General features: G+C 44.2%; 1 protein-coding gene across 5 annotated transcripts in view; it reads right to left on the bottom strand.

Annotated features, from left to right (window-relative positions):
- GOLIM4 (golgi integral membrane protein 4) overlaps positions 1 to 25,777 on the bottom strand; it is a 169,329-nt gene that overhangs the window by 31,993 nt on the left and 111,559 nt on the right. For all 5 annotated transcript variants that reach the window (XM_077488024.1, XM_077488027.1, XM_077488026.1 and 2 more), the window contains 3 exons: positions 21,646 to 22,008; positions 19,033 to 19,244; positions 16,839 to 16,918 (listed from right to left, as the gene is read on the bottom strand). In XM_077488024.1, the coding sequence (XP_077344150.1) occupies positions 16,839 to 16,918; positions 19,033 to 19,244; positions 21,646 to 22,008 (655 nt within the window). The remainder of the gene's footprint in view (positions 1 to 16,838; positions 16,919 to 19,032; positions 19,245 to 21,645; positions 22,009 to 25,777) is intronic.

Raw genomic sequence — 25,777 nt, 5'->3', positions numbered from 1 at the left:
TTCTGCTGCTTCTCCTGAGTACGGGGATACCACATATGTGGGACTTTTTGGGAGCCTAGCCGCGTACGGGGCCCCAAAAACCAAGCACCGCCTTCAGGCTTTCTAAGGGCGTTACAGTTTTGAAGGCCATAAAATGCCAAGATGGCACAAACCCCCCCCCCCCAAATGACCCCATTTTAGAAAGTAGACACCCCTAAATTTAGGGGTACACTAGTGAGACTAGGTAATAAATGGCGGGTGCCCTGAAACTATAAAAAAATAACTAACCAACCAGCGTCACCTGTAACAGTTATATGGTGATCACTGGTGAAAGGGTTAACTAGGGGGCAATCAGGGGGCTTTATGCGGTAGTATATGGGGGTCCCTGGCGCTATAAAAAGCTGCGGCGAACCTAAATACCTACCTGCCTAACTAGCGTCACCTGTGACACTAATACAGCGATCAGAAAAACGATCGCTTATTAGGCTGGGTTCACACTGGAGCGATGCGGGAACGCCACGAATGCGCGGCGGGTTCCCGCATCGCATGCCTCCCGGCGGCAGTTCACACTGCCCTATGCGAACTGCTGGGAGTGTCAGTGAAATGTTAATGACACCCCCAGATCAGTTCGCATATCGCAGTGCGATCTGCAAACTTGGATCGCATGGTGTGAACACCCATGCGATCCGATTCTGCTGCGGACCAAAAAAAGGGTCCCGTGCGAGTTTGCGGCGGGTGCGGCGGGTGCGACACGAATTCAGCCATACTATCTGTATAGCTGAACTCGAATCGCACAGAGATCGGATGTGATTTGCACTGCAGTGCGGTGCGAATCACATCCGTTCTCATAAACCGCTGCAATGTGAACCCAGCCTTAGTGACACTGGCGACGGGGGGTGATCACGGGGTTAAACCTTTATTGGGGGGGTTAGGGGGGTACCTTAGAACTAAAGGGGGCTAACCCTAACTGCCCTAACAGTTATTAGTCACAAATGACACCTGCCGGGTGATCAGGGGGTTAAACCTTTATTAGGTAATAAATGGCGGGTGCCCTGAAACTATAAAAAAATAACTAACCAACCAGCGTCACCTGTAACAGTTATATGGTGATCACTGGTGAAAGGGTTAACTAGGGGGCAATCAGGGGGCTTTATGCGGTAGTATATGGGGGTCCCTAGCGCTATAAAAAGCTGCGGCGAACCTAAATACCTACCTGCCTAACTAGCGTCACCTGTGACACTAATACGGCGATCAGAAAAATGATCGCTTATTAGGCTGGGTTCACACTGGAGCGATGCGGAAACGCCGCGAATCCGCGGCGGGTTCCCGCATCGCATGCCTCCCGGCGGCAGTTCACACTGCCCTATGCGAACTGCTGGGAGTGTCAGTGAAATGTTACTGACACCCCCAGATCAGTTCGCATATCGCAGTGCGATCTGCAAACTCGGATCGCATGGTGTGAACACCCATGCGATCCGATTCTGCTGCGGGCCAAAAAAAGGGTCCCGTGCGAATTTGCGGCGGGTGCGGCGGGTGTGGCGGGTGCGGCGGGTGCGGCGAATGGCTGAACTCGAATCGCACAGAGATCGGATGTGATTTGCACTGCAGTGCGGTGCGAATCACATTCGTTCTCATAAACCGCTGCAATGTGAACCCAGCCTTAGTGACACTGGCGACGGGGGGTGATCACGGGGTTAAACCTTTATTGGGGGGGTTAGGGGGGTACATTAGAACTAAAGGGGGCTAACCCTAACTGCCCTAACAGTTATTACAGTCACAAATGACACCAATGCAAAAAAAAAAAAAAAAAAAAAAAAAAAATGACATTGGTGTCACTGTGACTGGGGGGCAGGGGTAATTGGGGGGGTGATCGGGGGGTAAAGGGGGGGTGTGAGTGTGCCTGGCATGTTCTACTGTGTGTGGGATGTGTTGGTGCAACTCACTGATCCGCTCTCCTCCGTGTCGGAACGAAAAATACCGACACGGAGGAGAGAATACATCACTTCCTCTCCTGTGTTTACATTACAGGAGAGGAAGTGATGTCACCGGGGATTTCCATTCGTCGGGAGCGATCGCGAGGGGGTGGCCATGAATGAATGGCCGTCCCCTCGTCCGGGATCGCTCCCGAACGAAAACCGACCGCCGCAGGCACCGGGCGGGGGCCCGATCGGGCCCCCGACCCGCGGGAGGCAAAGGACGTACATGTATGTGCTTATGCCTGCCCGTGCCATTCTGCCGACGTACATCGGCGTGCGGCGGTCGGCAAGTGGTTAACAGACCATCATGTCCTGGGCAAATATGTAACAACGGCTTGAGGCGATATACTCTCCCCAGTGATAGACATGCGTCTCTCCATTAGGTGGGACCCCAGTTCGTGGGCTGCCCTCCCCTTGATGATGGCCTCTGGCCATCCTATCGTGAGGGTCACACGCATGCACATCACGTGGGCGAGATGGACCCAGTGACGTCAGGCACGATGATGTGGGCCGGGTCGGAGGCTCTCAAAAAGGTGCTTATGGAGGCCCTCATTCAGATGCAGATGGCTGCCAACTGGGGACAGGCTCTATCACAGGCTTTTCAAGGTAAGATGGATCTGTACAACCACGTCACTTTTGTGAGCAACCGCCTTGGTTATACTCGCCAGCCCTACCTGTGCTTTTATGACAGGAAGTTGTAGGCTTGGCACTTGCTGATATTGTTACACTATGTGGTCTATTGCCTATGATGTGGACCATGGTCCATATTTTTATATGTACTCACTGCACCTGTTTCTTTAGCCTCATGGCTATAGGTGACCTGTTGCTGGCCATGCCTGACCACTGAACATAGCTCCTTACAAACGCAGTTTACCTGCCTTTAACCTTGGGATATGGCTGTGTTTTAAGTCCTGCCTTTGATCCCCGGGTGTCATAATATTTATATGCTATCCATTGGGTGGGTTAGACTTTTGATTGGATTGCTGTTTCCCTCTTTTCCCGGCCCTCTTGCCTTTCCCAACACCCCCCCCCCCCCCCCCTCTGGTTCTGTGTTTGTTTCCTTTCCATAGACTATATAGACCCACATTAGAATATTTCTTATATTTTTTGATTTCAGCCATTGCACCTTCCAGTGCCTCCCATGTTCACCACGGGGGGGATTACCCATTTAGGGTGCCTCAGATTGTGCCATCTGGTGCCCCCTATGGGCTTCCACTGGTAAGCTATGCCTGACTATAACACTCCAAAACTATCTTATTTACTATTTTTGTATATTTGTATTTTTATTTTTTTCTATTACTTTCATTATTTGTGATTATGCAACTATGAGACTGTACATTTCTTTAGATGTTTATGGCTGCTTCCTCCTGAAGAAGCGACTTGTGTCACGAAACATGCAGAAGATTATGTCTGGACCTACATCTTTACTCCCTATATACCAGTGGGGTTTATTTGCTCTTTTTTGAATCATCTGTAACTGTATGCAATAACTATTTTATGTATTGTTATACTTAATGTTTTTTATCTCCGTCCTTCCTTCAATACATTTATACTTTTTATATATACCTTGTCTAAACCCCTGGGTACCGAGATTTGATTTTTCCACATTTTTGTTGTCGTGGGGCAATATTTTGGAGTATCCTCTGACACACCCTTTTCCACTATCCTAATTTGAATAATGATGGTACCCGCCCCTATTTCTCTTTACTATCTAGATTGAGGGAACATCCTATATCTCACATACAATTTCAATTGAATTCATGTCAGACCCTAGATATCTGTCTATCTAGGTTAAAATAAAACAGATTCTACCTGCATAATTTCCAAGGAGGTACTCGTCATTGACGCCCAATCTGGATCACCTAATTTCATGCATTTGAAGTGGTGGGAAATGTAAGGCTGTACTTATTTTTTTCCACATTTTCACTAATTTAGATTATGAGAATGAATACATGTCAATTTTATTTGTTCAAGTATATCACTGTTATCTGTAGGCACTGTTTGGATTAAGATCTTATATTTGCCTGCTCAAAGAGTCAAAGATTTTCATGAAGTGTACTTACCTTTTCACATGACTGTATATCAGAAAAGATACCGCTTATAGCAAAACATGTGCTACAGGGACTAAGTATTATGGATGTGTTATCCTTTGTTTTATTTCTGTAAGAATATTCCATCATCTAGACAAACATAATTCATGAGTATTCATGATTGTACTGGCAAACAGAATGCGTCATTATGAATAATGAAGATCGAAAACTGTCCCCTGAATGCCTTGTACATTGCCTACTGATAGTCAAAAGTGTCTCAAAGTGATCTAATTCAGCTAAGGGCCATAATCCATGGCATGGGATTTATTACAAAAAGAAGGGAGAATTTAACATTCTAATTACATTGACATTTCTAATGAAAGTTTGTAGTGACAGTGAATATACATATTCAAAGATAGAAGCACAATATTTATGTCAAGATGATACTTAGATTAATGTATACCAAATACAATGTTCATTTGACTGGCCTTTGATAAACTTTAAAAACTTTGATTCAATCTCCTTGGCTTATTGTAATGCAGAAAAAAATAAGTTATAACCTCAGAAATCAGAAACAGTGGAATTTCCGAGTACTACCCAATCATCTCAATGTCTTTTAGCCATTTGTTTGACTGCCCAGCAGGACACATAAGCATACTAAATGAGACTGCAGAGGTGGTGAAGCAGCAGATGTTAACTGGCAATGGCTTATAGAATTAAGCAATAGAGAATGGGTAAGGTTTTCCAACCTGTCTGATTGTTTTATTGTTTTTTTTCCCTGACAGTCAGGATAAATCACTGACTAGCATTTATTATCTACGGGACTTAAACAAATCTGGATGAGTGATTGTAAGAACACACGGGGTGTTTTACAAACATGATGCAAAGTATGTCAGAAACTCTTGAGGAAATCTGTAAATGATCATATAATTAAAGGATATTGCATGGTATTTAAGATGAACAGGACACTGATCGCACTATGATGATCTCTATTTCAGTCACTTATTTTTTCACTGTATAAATGGCTTTTCATTGGTAGCTGTGCAGATCGAAAGACGCAGTCTTTGCAAAACACCTTCTAGCCTTTTTTTATTTTTCCGAAATCTTCCAGGGCATAAACAACATAGACTTCAATAAAGCACAGCAGGTCTGCTGTTAACATCCATCTAAGTGAAAGGGTAACACCTCATGAGAATCCAAAGGGAAGCATTATCGGACAGTCATTAAGTTCCTGTTATATATTACCTTGTTTAAGTCCATTAATTTTAGTCCTTTAAGGCCGCTTCATTCCCCCCACACAAGGGTCGTAGTCTGCTAACAAAGTATTTCAATGGGGCCATAGATGGATTCATGCAGGCAGCATGCACAAGATCAGTTTATTTCAGTTACTGTCTTTGCTGAATGTATACTAATAAAGGTAAGAAGATCTTTTTTTTCTCAGATTCTGTTGTGCTGCACTGTGAGGATTAAATAGAGATTGCCCATTACCACTTCTGAAGGGGTTTCCCCACCACTCCCTGAAGAATTATTAGGCCCAGAAATTTCCAGATGTTTGCTTTGGTCACTGGTTCCCATTTTCTGCTCTTTGAAAACCTCCGAGGTGTAGCAGCTTGTTGCTTCTGGTACCAGTTTGTCTCTAACTATTTTTTCAATAACCTTATCGGTCAAAAATAGTTGGGGGTGTTCCAAGGGGTTGTCATCTTCCACATTCACTTTGATACCAGGTGCTCCAGTAAATGGGAATCTTGGGGGCGCTACATGATCCGTACCACAGTCGATAGAGCACCAAGTCTGTACATCACTGATGTCAGTCACAAGATCATCGCAGAAATCACTTTATGTGTCTGATGACGAACTTCCCCACGAATCGCTATAACTCAATTCTGCAAGTGTGTATACTATGTCATTAACCTGCTTTTGAGGTAGAGGCATGCTTTTTTGATGCCATGGTCGTTCTGCAGTTTCCAGGCAGAAAGTTCAGTAAAACTGCAGGCAAGGGCACTGGACAAAGCACTGGGAGGCAAACTGAGGTAAATTTATTAGATACAGTAATGTAATCCAATAAGATTACAATGTATGGTGTGTGTTGTGGTTTATACTTTTTGAATCTGCCGCTGGTTCCACCACCCTGCGATGCCACGCTCACAGGGAAGGGGAGCCGGAACACACAGAGGATCGATCGGGAGATCCGGCCGCCATACACAGCGGGAGTACATTGCGGGATCCCGGGGGTTGGAGTTACAGCTAATGGTACTGAAATCTCACCCCAAGCCACCCTCGGGAATACCACCAAGGAGGTTAAAATTGGTTGTGGCTGCAATGTATTGCGGGATCCCGGCAATGTACATAAAAAATCATTGAAAAAAACAGTGTCCCCCCCCCCCCCCCCAAGTCCGCACCAGGCCCGTCGGGTCTGGTATGGATATTAAAGGGAACTCCACGCCTAAATAAAAACAATGGTGTGTAGGTCCCCCCAAAATCCATACCAGGCTCTTCAGGTCTGGTATGGATTTAAAGGGGATCCCCATGCCAAAAAAAAAATGCTGCGGGGTCCCCCAAAATCCATACCAGATCCTTATCAGAGCATGCAACGTGGCAGGCCGCAGGAAATGGGGGAGTGATGATGAGAGAGTGCCCCCCCTCCTGAACCGTACCAGGCCACATGCCCTCAACATGGTCCCCCCCAAAGCATCTTGTCCCCAGTCCCCATGTTGATGGGGACAAAGGCCTCATCCCCACAACCCTTGCCTGGTGGTTGTGGGGGATCTGCGGGCAGGGGGCTTATCAGAATCAGGAAGCCCCCGTTAACAAGGGGGCCCCAAGATCCCGCCCCCCCCCCCATGTGAATGGGTACCGGGTACATTGTACCCCTACTCATTCACCAAAATTAAAATTCCTTTATTAAAAAAAAAAAAGTGTCCCGCAATGTCCATCCATCTTCAATCATGGCATCAACGGACCTGTCCTTGCCTATATAACAGCTGTCACAGCCAAGAGATAACAGTCGGCGGAATGCCTCCCATCGAGGCGGAGGGTCCATGAAGATGGATGGACATTGCGGGACATTTTTTTTCTTTTTTAATAAAGGACTTGTCAAAAACTGTTCTTTAGATTCCGATAAGCCCCCGGGCACAGACCTCCACAACCAACGGGCAAGAGTCATGGGGATGAGGCCCTTGTCCCCATCAATATGCCCCTGTTACAGGGGTAGAAAAATTGGGCATTGGTGGTGCCCCAAGCCAAAAATATTGTTGGAAGTTAGTGTCATTAATATTCAGAAGGAATAGGATAGGCAGCATAGTCTTCAACGGATCCATAGCAAATTCAATCAGTTACATCAGCATCAGGTGATTGATAGCTGCTGATCCAGGACTGAGTAATTTTAATAAATGTGGGCCTATTAATGGAGTCTGTGGACAGGTACACTCTTTGATCCGTTACAAATGCTCCAGCAGCACTGAATGTGCATTCAGAAAGAATGCTGGATGTAGGACAGGCCAGTAGCTCGATTGCATATTGCGCAAGTTCTGGCCGGTGGTCCATTCTCAAGACCCAGTAACCCAAACCCAGTGGATGCTCTGTTGGAAAGGTCTCCAAGTCTGCTCTTGCCCCTAGATATTCCTGCATCATTTAATGCAGACGCTGGCGATGGTTGATTGAACCTTCAGATCATGGCGCTGAGGACTGAAAAACTGTTTAAAGCCATCTTCTCCACTGCTCTTCCTCTGACCGAACAAAGCTTCCTGGTGTCCAGCACCAGGAAATCGGTCTGGATAGGCATTACAAACTTTTAATCAAGGCCTCCTGAAGCCGTTTCATCCTCTGCAAAGGCAGGATGAGTTCTGCAACTTTACCCTTGTAACGTGGATCAAGAAGGGTTGCCAGCCAGTAATGATCCCTCTCCTTGATACCACAAATCCTAGGGTCCTTTTGCAGGCTTTGCGGAATCAGGGAGGCCATAAAGCATACGTTTTTCAGAGGCATTCGATTCCGAGCCCTAATTATCCGTAACTAACTCCTGCCAGCTACGTACCACCTCTTGGGTTTCTGAAAAACATCCCTTGAAGACTGCTGCATGCTATCCTCTACATCCATGCTGACACAATCCTCCTCTTCTTTCTGTGTGTTTGGCGGCTCTGCAGGAATTGCTATCTGGATAAAGGGGGCCTTGAGAGGAAAGGAAGTCCTCCTCTTCCTCCCGCTGTTCTGCCTCAAGTGCCCTGTCCATGATTCCACAAAGCACATGCTCCAGCAGGAAGACTAGAGGGACAGTGTAACTGATGCATGCATTGTCACTGCTCACCATCCTTGTGGCCTCAAATGGTAACAGGACAGTGCATGCATCCTTGATCAGTAGCCACTGGCGTGGCAAAAAGAAGCAAAGCTCCCCTGACCCTGTCCTGGTGCAATACTCACATAATTGATGGCCCTCTGCTATGTGTGCACCGGCTGCAGCATTGCCAATGTTGAGTTCCACCTGGTGATGTCACAAATGAGGCGGTTGGTGGGTAGGTTGCATTCCCTATGAATGTCAGCCAGCCAAGCCCTGGCATTGTATGACCGGTGGCAACGACCACAGACTTTTCTGGCCTGCCTCAGGAGATTTTGTAAGCCTGGGTAACTGGTCAAGAAACGCCGCACCACCAAATGCCAAACATTAAACATGGGTCAAGTGTCCCTGATGGGGGGCAAGGAGAAGGTTGGTGCTATTGTCACATACAACCATTCCTGTTGGAAGCTGGTGTGGTGCCAACCACCTCTGTGCCTGCCCCTGCAGAGTTGACATAATCTCTGCCCCAGTGTGGCTCCTGTCCCCTAGGTAGACCAACTCAAGCACCACATGACATCTTTTAGTCTGATTGCATAGCCCCTTGAGCGCTTAAGGAGCACTGCTGGTTCAGAGGACAAGTCTGTAGAAGAGGCCATAGAGGAAGAAGAAGAGGAGGGGGTGAAGCAGAGAGCTGTGGCAGAATTACCACTAGCTTTTTGGAGGTGTGGTGGCAGAACAAGCTCCAACAACACTGAACCCAGTCCGGCATCTAACCCAGCTCACGGCAGAGTTACCCAGTGCGCCATAAAGGAAAGATAGCATTGCTGCCCATGCCTGATTTGCTGGTAATATGAACCATACTGCTGACTGCCCTGTCCAATGAGGACAAAACATTTACTTCCACGTGATGGTAGAGAGCAGGAATGGCCTTACGTGAAAAGAAATGCTGTTTTGAAATCTGAAACTGTGGTAAAGCACATTCCACAAATTCATGAAAGGGGGCAAAGTCCACCAGCTGAAAAGGCAGCAGTTGCAGTGCTAGCAATTTGGCCAAGCTAGCATTTTGACGCTGAGCATGTGGATGGCTGGAACCAAATTTCTTTTTACGGTTCAGAAACTGGGGTAGGGAAATTTGACTGCTGAAATCAACTGGTGGTGTACTGCTAGCAGATTGGCTGCAAGCACTTGTGACACCTATTGCTATACCTTCATTCCTCTCAGTACAGGTTTTTGAGAGGACTGTAGGTATAGTAGGGTTTGAGATCTCAGATGAGAAGCAAGGAGAAGTCCGCCTTTTTCTATGATGTGGATCTTTCAAGTGCTGTTGCCAATGGACTACATGGCAGGTCGTTATATGTCTGGTCAAGCATGTGGTGCCCAAGCGGCTGCTGTCCTGGCCACGCTTGATCCTCTTCAGACATAGGTTGCAAACAGCAACAGTGTGATCTGCTGCACACGTGTCAAAAAAGGCCCACATCAAGGAACTGTAAAAAGTCAGCAGTCAGCAGCCCCCTGCACCTGCGGAGCTCTACAGTGTGATGCAATAGGGTGGCTGCCCTTAAGCTACCCCCTGGAGCACATCCTGCCTCGTTAGAGTTGTGCCCCCTCCTCCTCAATTTCCTCCTCTCTTTTCTCAGGCACCCAAGTACAGTCAGTGACCTCATCATCCCCTCCCTTCTCATTACTGGAGCAAACTTGGCAGCATAGAGAACATGATTGCCAGTTTCTTGTCCTTCTGTGGCACCCCCTCTTTCTAGGCTCACCTTTCTCCCTTCCTCAACCTGGGAACCAACATCGGAGCCTTCAAATCGCTGTGCATCCTCCAGCATCGTGTAACCGACACTGTGGTCGAATAATTCTGGGGTCTCCTCTGTGCATGATGGTGGGGCTACAGAAGGAGTGACTGTGGACAAGGAGATGGTGGAATAGTCTGCTTTGGCAGCTGTGCTGGAAGGCATACTACTCTGAGCCTGGGTGACAGAGGATGGCTTAGTTATCCACTCTACCAACTCTTCTGCATGTTGTGGCTCAATAACACGGCCAGCAGCAGAAAAAAAGCTTAATGGAGAAAAGCGAGACCAGTACAGATGTAAGTATGAAACTCTGATGCGCAAACAAAATTTTGATTACGTGGTGCCTCTTAAGGGATAAGTTCACCTTTTGAGAAAAATAAATAAATAAATGCACATTTTTATGCAGATAAAAAAGGCAGCTCTAAGGAGCCTGCAGAGCATTGCACCCATGATCAGCAGATCACAGGTGCAGTGCCAGGTTCCTGCAGACTCTCAGGCAGTTAATTGAGACCAGGAAGGTAAATAAACTACATGGCAACTCACCAGCACCCTTGAAGTCCATTGAGAACTGCAAGCTATCGGACACAATGGCTGATGGTACTTGTAGTCTAATCATTCACAAGAAACTGTGCATGAATGACATGCCTGTGTGGACCAAGCCCTGCTCGGCTATCCTGTTTTAGAATTGTTATAGCAGGTACATGGAGAGGATCCCCCACGTGCTGTCATTGGGAGGGGGGGAATCAGAGGTAAAGCGGGTGCATGCTGAACATGTTACATATTACACCCAAAATATGGTTGTAACATGTAACATGTTCATAAAGGTGAACTTAATCTTTAACCACTTCAGCCCCGGAAGAATTTACCCCCTTCCTGACCAGAGCACTTATTGCGATTCGGCACTGCTTCGCTTTAACTGAAAATTGCGCGGTCGTGCGACGTGGCTCCCAAACAAAATTGACATCCTTTTTTTCCCCACAAATAGAGCTTTCCTTTGGTGGTATTTGATCACCTCTGCGTTTTTATTTTTTGCGCTATAAACAAAAAAATATAGCAACAATTTTGAAAAAAACGTTTTGCTATAATAGTTTTATTCATTATGGCAGACACATCGGACAATTTTGACACATTTTTGGGACCATTGGCATTACTACAGCGATCAATGCAAAACATTGCATTGATTACTGTAAACATTTCACTGGCAGTGAAGGGGTTAACCACTAGGTGGCACTGTAGGGGTTAAGTGTGTCCTAGGAAGTGATTCTAACTGTGGGGGGGGGGGGGCTGTGTGTGACACATCACTGATCAGCACTCCCGATTACAGGGAGAGCTGATCAGTGAAAGTGTCAATAGGCAGAACGGGGAGATGCTTGTTTACATTAGCATCTCCCCCCATTCTTCCTCACCGTGAGACGATCATGGGGATGCGCGATCACAGTCATGGAGCTCCCGGTGGGAGCATATGCCTGCAAGCCACCTCTTAAAGGGCAACGTACAGGTACATTAATCTGCCTGTACGTGTACTTCTGCCACAGTATATCTGTGTGAGGCGGTCAGGAAGCGGTTAAAGTAAAATTACAGGGTAAGGGAGGATTATGACCTCTGTCAGGCTACAGGACAGGAGAGAGAGGAAACAGGAAGAGAGCGGGAATCACTCCAAAGTGAAGGACTCCTGGAGTATCACCAAGGTCATCAGATCTGATTTCCCAATTGGAACATTCCCCTCTATTACTGTGCTGGTGTCAACCCAAAATTCTGGATTTTCTTTTAATTTCACTTTCAATAATAATGGTAAATAGGACAAATAGAAAGGGTGAATCTCGCTAAACGAGGCACAGACAGCAATAAAAACTGACGGGTGTTATAATTTCTCTCCACTTGATCCAAAGCTAAAAAAAAGTTTTGCTTTTACTTATACTTTAGGAATAGGAGGTTAGTGTTGTTGCTGGAAAAGGATTTGCTGTAAGCTGTGCAATTACAGTATTGGCATACATGACTGTCACAACTCACTGGTTACTCCTTTGCCTAAGATGCAGAATACTAATATTGGTAAGATTTACAATTCCATTTATAACATACTGGCATGATGAACAAACATGTTCTGTAATGGTTCAGCAACTAACTGTTAAATAGAATGTGTTAAATTATAAATAATACACAAACATTACTGTGTTCTCAGCCGGAGAATTTTTATGAAATCAGTAGGCCTATGTGCACTATCATAAGTTGGGCTTTAGATGCAGAGGAAAAGAAAATGCAATGCATGAAAGTGGACATTACAATAATGGTAATGAACTTCAATACCCTAATCAGAGCTGGACCATGGAGCAATGGAAGAAGGTGGCCTTGTCTGATGAAACAAGTTTGCTTTTACAGCATGTGGATGGCCGGGGGCATACCTTACACTGTACTGGGGAAAAAAATAGCTGTAAGGCAAAAGGTTTGCATGCTTTTCAACAAGGATATTACCAGAAGATGGTGCTGTTGCAGAGCTTTTTGGTGCGGAAGTGCAGAAGGGGTTAGACCCTGTGACAGTGTGGTGTGAGAGGGGGTGAGGGAGAAGAGACCAGAGGACCGGCCGACCCCCCTGTGCTCGAGAGTGGCATCCGGTGACCTGGGAGACTAGTGTTGTGTGAGAGGGAGTGAGGGAGGGGAAACCAGAGGACCGGACCCCGCCCCCGTGACCGACAGCAGCAGCGGGTGGCCCGGGAGACCAGCGTGGTGTGAGAGGGGTGACCGTAGAACCGGACCCCACCCCCCATGACCGAGAGCAGCAGCGGGTGGCCCGGGAGATCAGCGTGGTGTGAGAGAGGAGACCATAGGACCAGACCCCCGCCCCCCCCCCCCCCGAGGGCAGCAGCGGGTGGCCCAGGAGACCAGCGTGGTGTGAGAGGGAGTGGAGACCATAGGACCGGACCCCTCCCCCCATGACCAAGAGCAGCAGTGGGTGACCTAGGAACAGAGCCGGAGATCGTGGTGGAGAAGGAGTAACTGGGGACAGTAATCACCCCACAGACACAGACAGAGGAGACGGGAGGAGATCCAGCAGGAGGAAATCCAGCAGGAGGTGGAAGGCTGACCAAGAGAGGCGCTGGGTAAGTGAACTGTAGACCGGAGGGGGAGTGTGACAGCAGGAATAGAGGAGCTGTGGGACTGAAGGTTTGACTCACTGACTGCTGCTAGTGTCAGATTACAAGGGGTGGCTGAGCAGAGAAAAAACAAAAAAGTTTTTTGACTAACTGCGTATTGTGAGTATCTGTGTATTGTGCCTGTGTATTGTGAGTACCTGTGAATTGTTAGTACCTGTGAATTGTTAGTACCTGTGAATTGTGAGGATTGTGAGAACCTGCATATTGTGAGTACCTGCGTATTGTGAGTACCTGCGTATTGTGAGTACCTGCGTATTGTGAGTACCTACTTATTGTGAGTACCTGCGTATTGTGAGTACCTGCGTATTGTGAGTACCTGCGTATTGTGAGTATTATGAGTACCTGAGTAATTGTGAGTACATGTGCACTGTGAGTACCTGTGCATTGTGATCATTTCTTGAGACTCTAAAAAGACAGAAAAGTACAAACACCCCCCAAATGATCCCTTTTTGGAACCTAGGCATTACAACGTATTTAGTAAGAGGCATGGTGAGTTTTTTGAAGTTGTACTTTTTTCCCACAATTCTTTGCAAAATCAATATTTTTTTCCACAAAATTGTTATATTAGCAGTTTATTTCTCACACACAGCATATGCATAGCACAAATTACAACCCAAAACATATTCTATTACTCCTCCTGAGTATGGCGATACCACATGTGAGACTTTTACACAGCGTGGCCACATACAGAAGCTCAACATTCAGGGAGCACCATCAGGCCGTCTTGGAGCATAAATTACATATATCATTTCTTGACTACCCCAAAAATTACCCAATTTTGGAAAGAAAACAACCCAACGTATAATATATGAGGCATAATAAATCTTTTGAACATGTCTTTTTTGTTCTACAAATTTTTGGAAAAAGTGTAAAGAAAATGAAAACGCATTTTTTTTTATACAAAGTTGTCCATTTATACAATATTTCTAACACATAGTATGTACACACCGTGCCCCAGACGATGTCATTATTTGACGAAACGTATGTTGGGAGGATTTGATGTGCTGACGTCATCGCGTCCAAGTGGACAGGCTTTTTATGCACAATCGGCCGGTTATTTGCTATTTTTATCTTTAACACTGTAAGTGTATTTTGAAATATTTGATTAAACATGTCTCATTGGAATTATGTTATGGCAAGTTCTTTTTCTTTGGGTTTTCATATGACCATCTTGTTGGAGCCTTGCCGGATTAGCAGAGCCTACTGAGTTGCCAGTACTATTTGTTAGATCGTTGGTTCCGTTAGAGGCACCAGGTTCTCTTCCAGGATTAAAGCCCCGATTGGAGATACCGGTTTCACTCTGGGATAAAGGCCCTGACCGGGTTATTGGTCGCAGGCTTGGTTAGTTTGCTATTTGGTAAGCATGCATTTCTTATGGTGTCCACAGTCTGGTTGCGGTGGTGGATCTGTCACTATTTTTAGGTTTTTTGAACACTTGATTTATGAACTTGGATTGTTGTTTCAGTAAAGAATTAAATTTATATCTTTCAATATAAGAATTTTCAATATAAGACTTTTTATATAATTTTTTTCATTAACAGGTTTTTCAATAATTTGGTTTATATTTGAGCAACGTTTTGGGTGATTTGAATATATCTGTTTTTGGGTAATACCCATCACAGGATTATTAATTTACTCCCTAGCGCTGCTTCATCTTCTTATATTTTTATGGCATGTACACACCAAAAATTACACCCCAATCACTTTAAACATTGTTGCTGACCAAGTGCACCCCTTCATGGAAATGGTGTTCTCTGAGGGCATTGGCCTCTTTTGGCAGGATAATGTGCCCTGCCATACTGCAAAAATTGTTTAAGAATGGTTTGAAGAAGACAAAAACAAGTGTGAGGTTTTGATCTAGCCTCCAAATTCTGCAGATCTCAATCCAAATGAGCAAATGATAGGATTAAAGGATCTGCTACTGACAGCTTAGTGCCAGATATTACAGCATACCTTCAGAAGTCTAGTGACATCTATGCCTTGACAGGTCAGGGCTGTTTTGGTGGCAAAAGAAGGACCTCCTCAATATTAGGTGAGTAATTATAAAGTTATGGCTGATTGGTATACACTGAAGGCAGTAAAAGGGTTAAAGTTAATAAAAAAAAAAAAGGTTATAACACAACTTCTGGTGTAGCTCAGTCCTTGCCTGGACAAAATGGGAATAACACACATGAAAGTAGGGGCTTGGTCATACTATGTACAATAACCTGTGTTTTTTCCATGCAAGCTATACACAGGTCACTGAATGTCCCTTTAAATCATTTGGGTCAAGCTGGCACAAACAAACTACTTCATGCACCAACAGGCAAACTTGATGGGCGTGCTGTATGAACTATATGTAGCCCCAGCTATGAACACAGTATAAGCACTGTGTTGTGGTAGTGAGATGGAGACTTCCTGTCTCACTCCCAGAACAAAACAGATTTGGGCTGAGAACTCACATGAAGCTTTATATTCTATGAATGAATACATGAATGAATACAAAGCTTCTTCTTATTGACTGGTGGAGTTTGTGATGTCATCCATCTGTTTCTATGCCAATCAAAAGGAAGCTTTGCATTTATTCAAATAAAAAAATATGCAAAGGCATATGTCCTTCCCTCTCGTCTGCCTTTGCAGCATAAGAGAGAGTGGTTGGGGGCAGTAAAAACGCTTGGCAGAGCTCTGTTTTAACATCCCCACACACAAGGCCAAAAAGGAATCATCTCACTGTGCTTATATTATCATCATTATTATCATGGTGATGATCACACAGTACAGGATGATGATATCAGGTACTGTTGCTGTATCATTCACATGGCTGCAGGCACTGTTTGCACAGTATACTATTACTACTCCTGTCAGGAGTAGTAATAGTATAGCAAACACTGCAGCATTTTTCTCACTCTACTTCTGTGCACATGTTAGAGACTTACCAGAAAAGACATTTGCCTTACTGAGGGGGAGAGGCAGATATATCACAAAGTCTGCTAGTGGCTGTGAGCTGCTGCGGTCGAAATTATAATCAGTGTCGGCAAATGCCCTGCGCCGAAAATGAAAGTTTCACGGCTTCTACCCACAGCTTCCTGGGGCCCTGTGGTCTGATGAAATGATGGAGCCCAGGGAAATGCTATGGACTTAAATGTATTTTATTTGGGCAGGGTGTGTCAGGGCACAGTAGGCTCCCCTTCCCTCTGGGCCCATCTGACCCGCACACACAGCACCCATGGAGGATATGCCACTGGTTCTCATCTCGCAAGATTAAAAATAAAAAACTCTATGACTGAGGCCTCTTTCACACTTGTGCGACTTGTCCTGCGACATGGGACTGCAAAGTTGCATGACAAGTTGTACCGCACGATTTCCAATGAGTACCATTCATATCTGTGCAACTTCAGGTCGTACCGACTTCAAAGTAGTCCATGTACTACTTTGGTTCGACTTTGATGCAAATTGAGGTCCATAGACCTCAACTTTACATAAAAATCGTGGCCGCAAAATTGTGCAACTCTAAAGTCACGGTAGTGTGAAAGAGGCCTTACAGTCGTTTTGGTAAAACTTGCATGCTTTTGCTTGGGAATTGGTATCACCATGGCATGGGTTACATCAACGTTATATATCAGGCCATGTATAGACAGGCGAAGGTCCAAATAAAAACATACCTCCCCCTTCTTCCTGAAGATGTTGTTCTTCTTCTCCTTGAACAATATCATGATCTATGTTATCATATTGTTCATGCTCCCTAAAATGACAGAAATATGTTTTTCAGTTAGGATTCTGTATAAAAAAACACCTGGTCACTCTGAGTCTATATTGAGAACCTACTGCATCAAGACTAAGTGACTTACCCTTCCCTGCCTTAAAGCAATGTATAGAAAATTTGCATTCTTATTCACACCACACAGCATAATATGAATATTGCAATGTCAACCATAAAACTGTACCATCACAGGCAAGTTTATATATAACAGCTTTTTAAAATTTAAAATTGTATTTATTCTACCAGTATAATAATTAAAAAGTGAGGTACAGTATATGTGTTACAATAACCTCCCCGTGGCCCAGTTTTGTCAGTACACTAGCCAGGGCCATCTTTAATATTGATTGGACCCTGGGCAAAAATTTTCTTGCCCCCCCATGCAGTTTTGCTCTCCAACGGCTCTGAGACATACAATAAATAACAGCTAGACTCAAAATCAGTTTACTGAATCAGATCAGGCAGCTATTGTAATTGGTTGCCAGAGGTTACAGTGTATCATTACCACTCATTGACTGGTTGCTAGAGGTTACAGCACACATTACAACTCACTGATTAGTTACTAGAGGTTACAGCGCATGATTTCTGCTTGTTGAGATTACTATACAGTAATACTGCTCACTGATTCATTGCTAGAGGTTACAGCACATCATCTCCTCACTCCAGGGGTCATGCTATACATATGGATGCCGCCTTTATTTACATATCTATGCTGCCGGATGCATCCATTTACATATGAATGCTGCTGCTATTTACATATGCATGCTGGTTACTTACATGTAAACACAGGGTCTGTAGGTGAGTCATCTGTACACAACAATAGGGCAGAGCTGGGCAGCATTAGTAGCAGCACTTTACACTGAGATATCAGGACACAGCAAGAGACAAGGAAATTTAAACTGGGATAGTTGGCAAGTATGAGGCAACTGCTTTGGGCCCCACAACAATGACAGGGCCCAGGGTAGCTGCCCCTTTGCCCTGCCTTAAAAACGGCTCTGACACTAGCCTAGTTTTTTCCCCAGGTCCTATTATTCAGCTTTGCCTGCTTAACACATAATGAAACCATTAGAAACAGTGTTATAACTTATAGTTTACAATCAGACCTACTGTAAAATTAAAGAGATCATGTAAAACAGAGGGTGGTAACCCATTGACACAATCTACCCGTTTGATTGCGGATAGATGATGGATAGATTGTGTCTCTTCCTTGCCAACCTCCATAACCTGGACAGGAGCAGGGGGGCAACATATAATGGAACGGATCCCCTGCATTTTCCTTTTGCAGCAGGTGAAAGACAGCTTCTCCTCCTTTCCCTCCCGCCAGCATTCAGCTTCTGCAGGAGTAAAATACAGCAAAATGATTTCAGTAAATGCCGCCCCTCCTGTTCAAGTTCCCCTTTCTTCTGCTGCTCGGACCCCCCTGTGTGCTTCCCTTGCCCCCCCCCCCCCCCCATCAGGAAGGGCTCTGGCTCTGGGCATATTCCTGCAGTCGCTGACCAGTTCACTGACCTTCACATGCACTTAGGAAATCTGCACATGCTCACAAACCATGCTTCACTTTGTTAATGCACAAGGAGACTGTGCAGCGCCCTTCCTGTTCCTTTATTCTGTTAGGACCCCTGATATTTCAGCAAAGCCCCCAACAGGGCCGCTAAAGGAAATTGTGGAAAAATAAATAATAAAGATAAAAAACCTTTGGCGACATCCACTGCTCTACTAACTGACACCGTTCACTGCCCTGCTGATGACATTCAGTGCCCTGCTGACACTGTCCACACACCATCCACTGCCCTACTGACAATGTCCACACACTGTCCACTGCCCTACTGACTGAAACTGTCCACAATTAAGGCAAGTTAAGTTTATATTTTTACAGTGACAAATGTTTGATTATATTTTTCTAAGGTTTTCTTACTATTTAGGCCTTGCTAGTTAATTTGTTGTAAAAAAAAAAAAAAGGTGATTTTTGATCTCTTTCGTGTCATTCAGGTAGATCTCCACTCCTCAAAGGTTGTCTACCCCGATATAAAATACATAAACATAAGTAATGCATACAGAATAATTACAGTTCTATTCAATATTCACAAAATCTTCAATACCTCTTTGTGATCTCTTTCAGCTTGTTTAGTTTCCCCCCATCCATGTCATCATTATGCATTTGCTGCTGTTGCAGGATGTGTTGGTGCAGTAGGTCCTGATGTGCTTTCAGATATCTAGACTGCGCTTCTTGTTGCGCTGCTAACTTTTGCTGCTCTATTCTCTCCTCATAGGCAGATTTAAACCTGATTTCAGGTTTTATAGTTTGATCCCTCTGAAAAAAAAAAAAAAAGGAAAATACATCACAGAAGAATAGAGTACTGCACATGCAGTGTTACCTTACAAAACAAAAAATCTATGATTATACCCAACTCACAGAGTACATCTACCACTGTCTATGACTGGACAACATTAGGTAGGTATGACTTTCTCCCACCACTGCACAAAGCAATATCTAAAAACAGCCATCTTAGTACCTATTGCATGGGAACAGGGAGGGCTTTACTGTACTGGAGACCTTTTGTAGTTACTATTGGTAGCAAGTTACTTACTGGTGTAGGTGGACCTGGATACTATAAAAAAAAACAAACAAGTAGATAGTTTACTAATGTGCATAGTGGTCTATAACAACTATAATATATATGCACAACCCATGGGTGTATAAATTCAAGCATAAATGATTTGATGCATATGCTGTGGTACGATTTTGCCCATACATATGCTCAAGCCTTGTGTAATTTGTGTAATTTTTTATACATTACATTGAATACAACTTTATTTTTGATCTCTTACCATAGGTGTCACCTGCCTATACCCACACTACCGGGCGGTTGAGCCCCCTCTCTTTCCAGCAGGGAAGGGGGTGGGGCCCTATAAGTGTGACTTCTTGTAAGCCATACTGTGGCCTCGGCCCGTCCCTGGTTGTGGTGTCTGTGGAACAATTTGGAACAGTGTGTGCAATAAGTAATTGTTATACATTCCTTTAGCAGAAAGTCCCTCTGAAGAAGACCCCAGTTGGGGTTGAAACGTGTCAGGACTGCGATTGGTTTACTATCTGGACATTTATTATGTAATGCTGATATGTAACCATTTTCTGACAATATGTATCCATTTTTCTTTTTATTTTATTATTATTTTCCCACTGAAGCTCATGTTTTAATCATCATGTAAAGGGTTTTTTCTACATACTAATAAATACAGATTTTCATACATTATTTATTATTATTTCCTCCTCTTTTTTGTCTGGCTGCCTAAAAACCCCACAACAGGGGAGTTCTTTCCATTTAGTGGTCTATAACAAGCAAAAATCGCAAAACAACTGTTGCTTTCCATTACTAGGCTTATTTGTGGCCAAACATGGGCTGACACTACTGCTTATGTTCTGGACAGGAAGTAAGCAATCGGCAATCACGATAACCAGCTGTAGGCCCAACCATGAAAATGTGGTTAGATGGGGTACACAGTTCCATTACACCTTTTCTCATGTATGAAAATAAGGAAACTAGCTTTTATCTATTGGCTTTTAATATACAGTAATAGCTTCTTAACCACTTCCCACCCGGCCAATGCACATATACGGCCGGGTGGGAGCCGTCTACTCATGATAGGACGTTCAGGAACGTCCATCAGGAGGAGCGGGATCGCGCGCGCGCGCGTGCCCGCGCAGCGGCGCGATCCCGATGCGCCCGTGTCACCGGGACACGGCGCATCTCAGATCGGTAGGAGGGCTCTGTGATTGGCCCTCCTGATCACATGACGGCCGTGTCCAATCACGGCCGTCATGTGATGTAAACAAACAGCCGGTTGCTAGGCAATCGGCTCCTCCTCTCCTCACACAGAAGTCATCGCTGAGGAGAGGAGAGCAGATTGCTGCAGCCGGCTGATGATCAGTGAGTATGAGCTGTTTTTTACAGCTTTTTACTCACTGATCTTCAGTCTAGTGTAAACACACAACACACCACACAGTGTAAACACAGTCCCACATATGTCCCCATAACACACATGTCCCCAAAACATACATGTCCCCAAAAAATAAAAACACATGTCCCTAATAATAAAAACATGTTCCCCACATATGTCCCACTAAAATCACTTGTCCCAATGATTATGTGCACACATATGTACGTGATCACCTGCACACATATGTACATGATCATTTGCGTACATATGTCCGTGATCACACAAACCAATTATTATACACTTAACGGAATTTTTTTTACCAAAAACATGTAGCAGAATACATTTTGGCTTAAATTTATGACAAAATTTGATTTTATTGGATTTCTTTTAAAATAGAAAAAAGAAAATATTGTTTTTTTTCCAAATTTCCGCTTTTTTTTGCTTATATCGCAAAAAATAAAAACCGTAGAGGTGATCAAATACCACCAAAATAAATCTCTATTTGTGCGAACAAAATGATAAAAATTTCATTTGGGTACAGTGTAGCATGACCGCGCAATTGTCACTGAAAGCGCGAGAGCGATGAAAGCTGAAAATTGGGCTGGGAAGGAAGGGGGCGAAAGTGCCCTGTATTGTAGTGGTTAAGCTACAAGAATCAATATAATTTCAAATAGATATATTTTTGCAAAGAATTCTAATTAATAAAGAAGTTGTATAAAGTTGTATGACTACAAAGTAGACAATACAAAACTGGCCAATATTGCAATGTTTCTCACCTTCTCATGTTCTTGCAACATGTTAGTGTCTTCCTCTCTTTCTTCTTCATCTTCATTTCCTGCTCCTCTGTGCTCATCTTCCAATTGCCTGTGCTGTTCCTGCTCTTCCTGAACTTGATCCTGTTCTTCCACAAGTCTTTCTGGCTTCCCTACCTGTTCCATCTCTTCCTCTTCTAGCTCTTTTTTATGCTCTTCTTCTACCTCCACAGGATGCTCAGTAGCTGGTCCAGTTTCCTGTGGTGGTCCATTGTCCTCCTGTCCCTTATGAAGTTCAGGCCTTTCTGTGTCCTGGTGTTCAGCCTCTTCATTAACATCCTTGCTATGTGTGATTTTTTCATGCTCTTGTTGGGTCTGGATATTTGTCTAAAGAACAAAACCATCACACGCATATATGAAAAATATACAATCATATCCGTACATTTGAGATACTTATAAACCAAGTTGATATACTTTTTTTTGACCATTTCTGATCCAACACAAATGCAAAGCTAATTCAAAATATTAAATTGTTTCTTTGGTGAACAGGATTTATAACCAAGTCTGTACCCCAACAAAAACTTATATACAGTTGTGCTCATAAGTTTACATACCCTGGCAGAATTTATGATTTCTTGTCCATTTTTCAGAGAATATGAATGATAACACAAAAACTTTTCTTTCACTCATGGTTAGTTTTTGGCTGAAGCCATTTATTATAAATCAACTCTGTTTTCTCTTTTAAATCATAATCACAACAGACACTACCCAAATGACTCTGATCAAAAGTTTACATACCCCAGTTCTGAATACCATGTATTGCCCCCTTTAACATCAATGACAACTTGAAGTCTTTTGTGGTATTTGTGGATGAGGCCTTTTATCTTCTCAGATGGTAAAGCTGCCCATTCCACTTGGCAAAAAGCCTCCAGTAACTGTAAATTTTTGGGCTGTCTTGCATGAACTGCACATTTGAGATCTCCCCAGAGTGGCTCAATGATATTGAGGTCAGGAGACTGAGATAGCCACTCCAGGGCCTTCAATTTATTCTGCTGTAGCCAATGATAGGTTGACTTGTCCTTGTGTTTTCGATCATTGTTATGATGGAATGTCCAAGTATGTCCCATGCGCAGCTTTCTGGCTGATGAATGCAAATATTCCTCCAGTATTTTTCGATAACATACTGCATTCATCTTGCCATCAATTTTGACCAAATTTCCTGTGCCTTTGTAGCTCACACATCCCCAAAACATCAGCGATCCACCTCTGTGTTTCACAGTAGGAATAGTGTACCTTTCATCATAGGCCTTGTTGACTCCTCTTCAAATGTAATGTTTATGGATGTGGCCAAAAAGCAAAATTTTAGTCTCATCACTCCAAACTACTTTGTGGAAAAAAGGTTTGAGGCCTATCTCTGTGCTGTTTGGCGTATTGTAAACGGGATACTTTGTGGCATTTGTGGAGTATTAGCTTTCTTTTGGCGACTTGACCATGCAGCCCATCTTTCTTCAAGTGCCTCCTTATTGTACATCTTGAAACAGCCACACCACATGTTTTTAGAGAGTCCTGTATTTCACCCGAGGTTAATTGTGGGTTTTTCTTTGCATCCCAAACAATTTTCCTGGCAGTGAAATTTTAGTTGGTCTAGCTGACCGTGGTTTGGTTTCAACAGAACCCCTCATTTTCCACTTCTTGATTAAAATTTGAACACTGCTGATTGCCATTCTCACTTCCTTGGATATCTTTTTATATCCCTCTCCTGTTTTATACAGCTCAGCTACCTTTTCCCGCAGATACTTTGATAATTATTTTGCTTTCATCATGACTCAGAATCCAGAAACGTCAGTACAGCACTGGATGAAAGATGCAAGGGTCTGTCAGGAGCCCAGAAACTCATTGATATTTTATACACACACACCAATTACAAGCAAACAGATCACAGGTGAGGATAGTTACCTTTAATAGCCATTCAAACCACTGTGTTTCAACTCGTGTTCATGTTATCAGGCAAAAATCACCAGGGTATGTCAACTTTTGATCAGGGTCATTTGGGTCGTTTCTGTTATAAATATGATTTAAAAAGAGTAAACACAGTTGATTGATAATAAATGGCTTTAGCCAAACACGAACCATGAGTGAAAGAAAAGTTTCTGTGTTATCATTCATATTCTCTGAAAAATAGCCAAGAAATCCTAAATTCTGCCAGGGTATGTAAACTTATGAGAAAAACTCCCTCTCTCCCTCCCTCTCCCTCCCTCTCTCCCTCTCCCCCCCTCCCTCCCTCTCTCTCCCTCTCTCTCCCTCTCTCTCCCTCTCTCTCCCTCCTCTCTCTCTCTCTCTCTCTCTCTCTCTCTCTCTCTCTCTCTCTCTCTCTCTCTCTCTCTCTCTCTATATATATATATAAATATATATATATATATATATATATATATATATACATATACACACACACACAAAACACTGTATATGCATACTGATGTAACTATCTGCATGGCTGCTATAGGGCCCAGACCAGATGGGGGGATTCTGTCAGGGCCCCAGGGATAAGATGCGGTGAATGACTCTGTAGTTAAAGTGATTCTATAGGCATAATAAAAAAAAAGCACAAACATGTCATACTTGCCTTCTCTGTGCAATAGTATTGCACAAAGCAGTCCTAATCCTGCGCTTCTTGGGTCCCCCTCCGGCGGTCCTGGCTCCTCCCCCTAACAATCTGCTGGCTATGGGGGGCACTCGTGTGTGCTTGCTTCCAAGCCAGCTGTGTGTGTCTATAAGAGACACAAAGATCGGCTTGGCCCTCATCTAGCTGTGATTGACAGCAGCAGGTACCAATGGCTTCCACTGCTGTTTGAGCAGAGAGGGAGCCGAGAGGGCCTCAGTCTCCTACACATAGCTGGATCGAGATTGGGCTCAGGTAAATATAAGGGTGGTTTGGGGAAGAAGCTGCTTGCAGAAAGTTTTTGCTTATCTTAACGCAGGGAATGCATTAAGGGAAAAAAAATTAGAACCACTTTAAATAATTTTCCATTCAAATCTGTGTCAGATTGGACCCACAGGTGCAGTGACCATTCCTAAAACTGCTGTTGTCACTTGTGTACAAAGAGTCAGCAGAGGAAGGCTTCTACCACTAGTTTCTGCTGCCAGGGTCTGCCTGATGAGGTTACAAATAAGAGCTTCCTTCCTCTACTGACTTTTTGTTTACAGGGCACAACAGTGATTGGCTGAGCCCAGTGGCGGCTGATGTTCAAATTTTTTTTTGGGGGGGGGCGCAAACAAACTGAAAAATACTGAACCCCCCCATCAATTGCAACCTCACTGTGCCCATCAAATGCAGACACTTGTGCCCATCAAATGCAGCCACTTGTGCCCGTCACATGCACCCACTTGTGCCCATCATATGCAGCCACTTGTACCCATCACTTGCAGCCACTTGTGCCCGTCAAATGCAGCCATTGCCTTAAAGTGGTTGTAAACCCTTATACCCAGTGAAGTGACTGACCCCCAGTGATACACAGGGATGAAACAAATCCTCCTACATACGTTGTACCTGTTTATCTGCAGTGTTCTCTTCTCTACATCCAAAGTGCAGAATTTATACAGTTTGTCTGAGCTTTCAGAGTGCAGGGGGCAGGAAGCTGAAGTTACCCTCTAAAGAGCTTGGTGAGGAGAACTGAGAGCTGATTGGATGTAAGGAACACTACTCTCTTCACACAGCACATAGGAATAGAGCTGAGATTGACAATCACAGGGTGTGTGCTGGAGCTCCCTCCCCATCACCCTTTTACCTCTCGGTGTCAGGAAAACCTGTCAGAAGTGACTAATACCGATAGCAGAGGAACAAGGTATCAGACAGAAATGAGACCTAGTGCTCTGGATTGAGACAAGTACACAGTATAGAGGGATATGCTTTGCTCATATTTCATGTCAGAAGTTTACAACAACTTTAATATCACCTGCCATGGTAATAAGGGTGCTGTTCAATTGTGTTTTTTCTGTTGGAAGCCCATTAACCCCTTCCCGCCGAGCGTACGCAGATATGCGTACTCGGCTTCCGGGGGGTATACCGGGATGATGCCCGCACCTGCAGGCATCATCCCGGTACCGTTTTCTTCAGCAGGCGATTGGCTTTCCAGCCATAACAACCGATGCGGCTAAA

The sequence above is a fragment of the Lithobates pipiens genome, unplaced genomic scaffold (assembly GCF_037356315.1).
Source record: "Lithobates pipiens isolate NorthernLeopardFrog02 unplaced genomic scaffold, aLitPip1_a1.2 Scaffold_18, whole genome shotgun sequence".
Classification (NCBI taxonomy): Eukaryota; Metazoa; Chordata; class Amphibia; order Anura; family Ranidae; genus Lithobates; species Lithobates pipiens.
The sequence above is the reverse complement of the archived record's forward strand: the minus strand, read 5'-3'. Positions and strand labels throughout refer to the sequence as shown.